Source organism: Micropterus dolomieu, linkage group LG11 (assembly GCF_021292245.1).
Source record: "Micropterus dolomieu isolate WLL.071019.BEF.003 ecotype Adirondacks linkage group LG11, ASM2129224v1, whole genome shotgun sequence".
Classification (NCBI taxonomy): Eukaryota; Metazoa; Chordata; class Actinopteri; order Centrarchiformes; family Centrarchidae; genus Micropterus; species Micropterus dolomieu.
In genome coordinates this window covers 226,163-234,050 of record NC_060160.1, presented here as the reverse complement: position 1 = coordinate 234,050, position 7,888 = coordinate 226,163, and the positions used below count along the sequence as shown (strand labels likewise).

General features: G+C 47.7%; 1 protein-coding gene across 2 annotated transcripts in view; it reads left to right on the top strand.

The window, feature by feature from the left end:
* The window catches only part of kiaa0586 (KIAA0586 ortholog), an 88,226-nt gene that overhangs the window by 26,412 nt on the left and 53,926 nt on the right, over nt 1–7,888 (top strand). For both annotated transcript variants that reach the window (XM_046062667.1, XM_046062669.1), the window contains exons 15-22: nt 1,830–2,026; nt 2,108–2,264; nt 2,888–3,047; nt 3,446–3,711; nt 5,101–5,153; nt 5,256–5,366; nt 5,450–5,615; nt 5,766–5,945. In XM_046062667.1, the coding sequence (XP_045918623.1) occupies nt 1,830–2,026; nt 2,108–2,264; nt 2,888–3,047; nt 3,446–3,711; nt 5,101–5,153; nt 5,256–5,366; nt 5,450–5,615; nt 5,766–5,945 (1,290 nt within the window). The remainder of the gene's footprint in view (nt 1–1,829; nt 2,027–2,107; nt 2,265–2,887; nt 3,048–3,445; nt 3,712–5,100; nt 5,154–5,255; nt 5,367–5,449; nt 5,616–5,765; nt 5,946–7,888) is intronic.

Here is a 7,888-nt window from a genome sequence, read left to right as displayed (position 1 = left end):
CGTGTGTGTGTGTGTGTTCGTGTGTGTGTGTGTGTTCGTGTGTGTGTGTGTGTTCGTGTGTGTGTGTGTGTTCATGTGTGTTCATGTGTGTGTGTGTGTTCATGTGTGTTCATGTGTGTGTGTGTGTCTGTGTGTGTGTTCATGTGTGTGTGTGTATGTGTGTTCATGTGTGTGTGTGTGTTCATGTGTGTTCGTGTGTGTGTTCGTGTGTGTGTGTGTGTTCGTGTGTGTGTGTGTGTTCATGTGTGTGTGTGTGTTCATGTGTGTTCATGTGTGTGTGTGTGTCTGTGTGTGTGTTCATGTGTGTGTGTGTATGTGTGTGTGTGTCTGTGTGTTCATGTGTGTGTGTGTGTGTGTGTTCGTGTGTGTGTGTGTGTGTGTGTTCGTGTGTGTGTGTTCATGTGTGTTCATGTGTTCGTGTGTGTGTTCATGTGTGTTCGTGTTCGCGCGTGTGTGTGTGTGTGTGTGTGTTCATGTGTGTTCATGTGTCTGTGTGTTCATGTGTGTTCATGTGTCTGTGTGTTCATGTGTGTTCATGTGTCTGTGTGTTCATGTGTGTTCATGTGTCTGTGTGTTCATGTGTGTTCATGTGTCTGTGTGTTCATGTGTCTGTGTGTTCATGTGTCTGTGTGTCCGTGTGTTCATGTGTCTGTGTGTTCATGTGTCTGTGTGTTCATGTGTCTGTGTGTTCATGTGTGTTCATGTGTGTGTGTGTTCATGTGTCTGTGTGTCCGTGTGTTCATGTGTCTGTGTGTTCATGTGTCTGTGTGTTCATGTGTCTGTGTGTTCATGTGTGTTCATGTGTGTGTGTGTTCATGTGTGTTCATGTGTGTGTGTTCGTGTGTGTGTGTGTGTGTGTTCGTGTGTGTGTGTTCATGTGTGTTCATGTGTTCGTGTGTGTGTTCATGTGTGTTCATGTGTTCGCGTGTGTGTGTGTGTGTGTGTGTTCATGTGTGTTCATGTGTCTGTGTGTTCATGTGTCTGTGTGTTCCTGTGTGTTCATGTGTCTGTGTGTTCATGTGTCTGTGTGTTCATGTGTGTTCATGTGTCTGTGTGTTCATGTGTCTGTGTGTTCATGTGTCTGTGTGTTCATGTGTGTTCATGTGTCTGTGTGTTCATGTGTCTGTGTGTTCATGTGTCTGTGTGTTCATGTGTGTTCATGTGTGTGTGTGTTCATGTGTGTTCATGTGTCTGTGTGTTCATGTGTGTGTGTGTTCATGTGTGTTCATGTGTGTTCATGTGTCTGTGTGTTCATGTGTGTTCATGTGTCTGTGTGTTCCTGTGTGTTCATGTGTGTGTGTTCATGTGTGTTCATGTGTCTGTGTGTTCATGTGTGTGTGTGTTCATGTGTGTTCATGTGTGTTCATGTGTCTGTGTGTTCATGTGTGTTCATGTGTCTGTGTGTTCATGTGTGTTCATGTGTGTTCATGTGTCTGTGTGTTCCTGTGTGTTCATGTGTGTGTGTTCATGTGTGTTCATGTGTCTGTGTGTTCATGTGTCTGTGTGTTCATGTGTGTTCGTGTGTGTGTGTGTGTGTGTGTGTGTGTGTGTGTGTGTGTGTGTTCATGTGTGTTCATGTGTGTGTGTGTGTGTTCATGTGTGTGTGTGTGTGTGTGTGTTCATGTGTGTTCATGTGTTCATGTGTGTGTGTGTGTTCATGTGTGTTCATGTGTTCATGTGTCTGTGTGTGTGTGTGTGTGTTCATGTGTGTTCATGTGTCTGTGTGTGTGTGTGTGTTCATGTGTTCATGTGTCTGTGTGTGTGTGTTCATGTGTTCATGTGTCTGTGTGTGTGTGTTCATGTGTTCATGTGTGTGTGTGTGTGTGCAGTGGAGGCAGCAGGAGGTGCAGGTCTGCAGCTGTTTGTAGACTCCAACATGTCGGTGGACTCGGCTCTGATCCGGCAGCTGGTGAATGAGGTTCTGACAGAGCATGTGGCCCGGATGCTGGGACACAGAGACACACTGGAGACAGGACCAGCACCCGAACAGGAGCAGCCCAGACCAGGTCCAGGAGCCCATCAGGAGGTAGAAACACTCGGGACAAACATCAACCGAAACACCTTCAGTCTTCAGTCTGTCTGAATCCTGCTGCTGGTTCTGTTCCAGGAGAAACTGGTACCACTGGTTCCTACACCGGTACCAACCCCTCCACCCAGCCTGACCCCGCCCAGCAGAGAGACTCTGCCACGCCTGACCACACCCCCTCCCTCTGAACCAACCAGCCTGCTGCACGAGGAGTCTCCTCAGCCAATCACAGCAGCAGGTCAGACGCGGCAGCAGCATTAGTGTTAGCATTAGCAGCAGCAGCATTAGTGTTAGCATGAATAGCATTAGCAGCAGCAGCATTAGTGTTAGCATGAATAGCAGCAGCAGCAGCAGCATTAGTGTTAGCATGAATAGCAGCAGCAGCAGCAGCATTAGTGTTAGCATGAATAGCAGCAGCAGCATTAGTGTTAGCATGAATAGCATTAGCAGCAGCAGCAGCATTAGTGTTAGCATGAATAGCATTAGAAGCAGCAGCATTAGTGTTAGCATGAATAGCAGCAGCAGCATTAGTGTTAGCATGAATAGCATTAGCAGCAGCATTAGTGTTAGCATGAATAGCATTAGCAGCAGCATTAGTGTTAGCATGAATAGCATTAGCTGTGTAAATGTGATTTCAGAATTTATTTTGCTTTTCTTGTGAGTTTCAGCGCCGAAGTTTATTGAGTCAATAAACACAACCCGCCATCTCTGCAGCTGGAAGAACCTAAACTAAATGCTGAAATAACAACGTCATGATGCTGATCTCTCCACATCTTAGCATTGTAATGGCGCCTGGTTTTGGGTCTGAAAGCACCAGTAGGCAGCTGATGACGGTTTGTCTCTGTCCGTCTGTGACCTCAGAGCCTGTGACCACGCCCACCTCCAGCCCAGAGCCCTCCCTCTCTACAGGAAGTCCTCCTGCTGTTCATCAGGCCCCGCCCCCTCTCAACTGGGGAGACGCTGAGCTGCCATTGGACGAGGAGAGACCAGAGGAACACCTGGATACACACGCACAGCCGCTGTATGTACACAAACAAGCACACACCTCCAATGAAAGACACAATCCAGGTGCATTGTGGGAAATGTAGGATCCAGTGGTTTTGGAGTCTGACTTGTACTAATTTATTATGTAATAGTACGTATACACAGAATTACACACAACTATTTGATCATTAATTGGTGACAAAGCTTCAGATGTGATGCTTCGCTGCTCGTCTTCATCACACGGGACGGAAAACATTTGGAGTTCTGTTTCATCCGCTAATCAATTAAATCAATCAATTAAAAAAAGGAATCTGCAGATTAACTGTTAATGTTAAACACATGCAGACGCAGAGCAGATTTAGAGACTTCAGGTGTTCCTTAGTGGACAGGAAGTGCGTCCTCTAAACGTCTAACCGTGCCTCCCTCCTCCTGCAGGGTGATGTCAGTAGCAGAGGAGGAGCCTCCTCCCTTCTCCCCTCTTCCTTGTCCTTCTCCCTCCGCCCCTGCTGCTCCCTCCCCGTCTCCTCCTCCTCCTCCTGGTCCGGCGTCTCCGTCCAGCTCCTCAGGGGACTCCAGCAGCTCCAGCAGCTCCAGCAGCAGCAGCAGCAGCAGCGCGGTGACGGCCGGGACAGAAGCTGCACTCAAACACATCTCAGAGGGAGAACTGCTCATCAGTGTCAACCAGCTGGCTGCCACCACAGGTAGCATCTTCACCCCCATCACTTCTTTTCCATGGAAACCTACATAAAATCGCTGACGATGCTTTTTAATGGAAATAATAATTGTGTCCCTCCGAACTTTGCTTTCATCGAAACCTTTGGCATTCCAGTTGTCAGTTTGTTGACGTAATCTGCTCAGCAGTTGAGATCTGGTGACTACAGACAGAATACCAGCTGACTGCTTCTTCTCTCAGTAGTTCTTGCGCAGTTTGCAGCTTTGCTTTGGGTCGTTGTCCTGTTGTAGGAGGAAACTGGCTCCAGTCCGTCCTCAGGGTGTGCCCCGGCGTTACAAAATGAAGTGATAGCCTTCGTTCATCAAGATCCCTGCGCCCCTGTGCGAGTCTCCAACTAAACTTTCTACTGCTTTCTGTTGTGGTTAGAGCCGGCTTGTTCTGTGAAGGGAGGAGGAAACAGCATCTTCGGGTTCTTCCCAGTTTCTCTCCTGGAACGGCTTCATTTCTCAGAACAAGAACGGACTGACGAGCCTCTGATGGAACCAACAGCTGCTGACGCTAACGATGATTTTAACATCCGAGTATTCTACAGATTATTTCATGGATTCATCCAGTAATCGTAGAAGAAGTACTTTTGCTTGGCGGAGCGTCGTCCCCCTGGATCAGCTGGGTAATTCACGAGTGTGACGTTACAACCTAAACTCACGGCCGACCAGCAGAACAACAAACGCACCAGTTCTCAGCTTACTTTGGCCTCAACTCAACAGTCAGTCAGGATTTCAGTCTGTGGTCCGCTGGCAGAACACCGGCTGCTTTCTGATCAGCTGCCGTCGTGCTGTTGCCGAGGCGACATCAGTTTGGTTGTACGGTGGTCGGACGGTGACATTACAGAGTTGTTGTTTTCTTTAGCTTGAAATAATCCCAGACTTTTCTCTCTCTTCCTCCACTTTGCAAACAGCGCCATCATCATCAGCTCGTGTTCACAGCGTCAGCGCGATGTGCGACAGTAATAAATGTCCGTGTGAAACAATGTGCTGTACAGTTATATGAATTAAACAAAGCGTCGATTCAACAAATTTGTTGCTGCTTTTTAGTAATCGAATTATTTGAATTTATCGCTGAATCGTTTCAGCCCGACTCCAGATACTCAGCTAGTCTCAAGGTCGGTTTTATTGCTTCTTTTATTTAGCTGTGCTGCCATGACTTTTCTAACGGTCGATCAGCCTTTAAACTGATGAGCTTGGATCAGCAAACACAGCGTGCAGTTGTAGCACAGGGCCGATGGCTGCTGAGAACGGCCTCTGTACATACATTAATGTCCACAAAGACATTTCCAAGCGTGTCCAAACTTTAGAACGGTACATCATAAACAACACTGAAACTCCCAGATAATCTGAAGTCTGTCTTCTTCTCTCAGAGGAGGCGGCGGTCTGCAGTTTCTCCAGCTCCCTCCAGGAGCTGCAGGAGATGGTGAGGAACATCATCAGTGATCACAGCTCACTGTAGTGGTGCTACTTCTACTACAGTAGTAGTATTTCCTTTCTGTTTTTTCACTACCTGTCCCTCCTCCAGGACTTTGACCCCCCCAGTGAAGGACAGGTCAGAGGTCACGACCTCCTGCTGACCCTGCTGACCAAGATGGAGCAGGGTGTCACACACAGAGGAGAGAGACCACAGCCGGAGGTACACACACACACACACACACACACACACACACAGACTCACACATCTCCTGACCTCTGACCTCTGACCTACTGTGTGCTCAGGGCGCCTGGGGGAGGGATCAGGAGGAGGAGGAGGTCAGCGTGGGAGAGGTGAGAGACGATCAGACTACAAAACCTCACTGGACTACAAATCCCAACACTTACAGCAAGAGTACAGCAGCCCAGCGTGGTCAGACCTCCTCACCTGGACAGATCAGTCAGTGTGCAGGTACGACTGCCTTCAGACACCAGCTGAGGGCAAAAAACACACATATTAATGTTGACTCTGAACACTAAACTGTTTCCTGGGCCATTTAAAACACGACATCGTCTGTAAACAACAACAGTATCGGTGACCTCACACGTCTGTTTCTTCCAGATGTGTCTGAAGTCAGTTTTGAAGCGACGAATCAGGGCTCGGTCACCGTGGGCGACCTGATGGTGGATCCAGTCGGGACTCTGACCTCTGACCTGCAGACCGACCTGTCGCTGTCTCCTCCCCCACACCTGGAGAACCCACAGTCTGCAGTCCTGGTCCGGCAGTACGACCCACAGACAGGTAGGGAGCTCACAGTTTGAAGTGGGGCTGAGGGCCCGTCCACATACTTTTGGCCACATGGTGTGTGACTGTTAATCCCAGGGTGACCACCAGAGGGCGCCGTTTCTGCCGTTTCTGCCGTTTCTGTCTCTTTACACCGGTGGTTCTCCACCTTTTCCTTCTATGGGGAGCAGAATATAAAAAAGAAGCCACGATGAATTTGATTGAAATAAAATAAATAATTCAGGTCAGCACTTGCTTATGAACACAAATAGCTAATCAGCCAATCACGTGTCAGCGCCTCAGTGCATTTAGACACGTAGACGTGGTGAAAACAACTTGCTGAAGTTCAAACGGAGCATCAGAATGGGGAAGAAAGGGGATTTAAGTGACTTTGAACGTGGCATGGTTGTTGGTGCCAGACGGGCTGAGTATTTCAGAAACCGCTGATCTCCTGGGATTTTCACGCACAACCATCTCCAGGTGCTCCAGCGGAGCAGAGCAGGGTCAGTTCAGTGATTTACAGTGGCTGAGTACAAAATCCAAAAGGAAACAAATCCAGAGAAGACAAGGTGCAAGCAAAGATCCAGAGACCTGGTAAGGGTTCAAGCAGGAACTTACCAGACAGAGCAAGACAAGAATAATCCGACACAGACTGAACAGAACACAGGCAAGAAGTACTAGAGTGAACATACAACAGGTGGATCATATCAAGGTAAACAACAGAACAGGAAGCAAAGCCAGACACTGACAGCAAACACAGACAACAAGGAGCATCCTTGTTGCTGACCATGTCCATCCCTTTATCATCTTCTGATGCTCCTTCCAGCAGCATGATGCACCATGTCACAAAGCTCAGATCCTCTCAAACTGGTTTCTGGAACATGACATGAGTTCACTGGAGTCCAGAGGCCTCCACAGGCACCAGATCTCAGTCCAACAGAGCCCCTTTGGGACGTGGTGGAACGGGAGATTCTCATCGTGGATCTGCAGCTGACAAATCTGCAGCACTGTGTGATGCTGTCATGTCAACATGGACCAAAGTCTCTGAGGAAAGTTTCCAACAGCTGGTTGAAAGGATGTCATGAAGACTTAAAGCAGTTCTGAAGGAAAAGGGGGTCCAACCCGGTACTGGCAAGGTGTTCCTAATAAAGTGGCCAGTGAGTGTGTGTGTGCATGTACAGTGCCTTGCGAAAGTATTCGGCCCCCTTGAACTTTTCGACCTTTTGCCACATTGCAGGCTTCAAACATAAAGATATAAAACTGTAATATTTTGTGAAGAATCAACAACAAGTGGGACACAATCATGAAGTGGAACGAAATTTATTGGATATTTCAAACCTTTTAACAAATAAAAAACTGAAAAATTGGGTGTGCAAAATTATTCAGCCCCCTTAAGTTAATACTTTGTAGCGCCACCTTTTGCTGCGATTACAGCTGTAAGTCGCTTGGGGAACGTCTATCAGTTTTGCACATCGAGAGACTGAAATTTTTGCCCATTCCTCCTTGCAAAACAGCTCGAGCTCAGTGAGGTTGGATGGAGAACGTTTGTGAACAGCAGTTTTCAGTTCTTTCCACAGATTCTCGATTGGATTCAGGTCTGGACTTTGACTTGGCCATTCTAACACCTGGAGATGTTTATTTGTGAACCATTCCAGTGTAGATTTTGCTTTATGTTTTGGATCATTGTCTTGTTGGAAGACAAATCTCCGTCCCAGTCTCAGGTGTTTTGCAGACTCCATCAGGTTTTCTTCCAGAATGGTCCTGTATTTGGCTCCATCCATCTTCCCTGTCCCTGCTGAAGAAAAGCAGGCCCAAACCGTGATGCTGCCACCACCATGTTTGACAGTGGGGATGGTGTGTTCAGGGTGATGAGCTGTGTTGCTTTTACGCCAAACATAACGTTTTGCATTGTTGCCAAAAAGTTCGATTTTGGTTTCATCTGACCAGAGCACCTTCTTCCA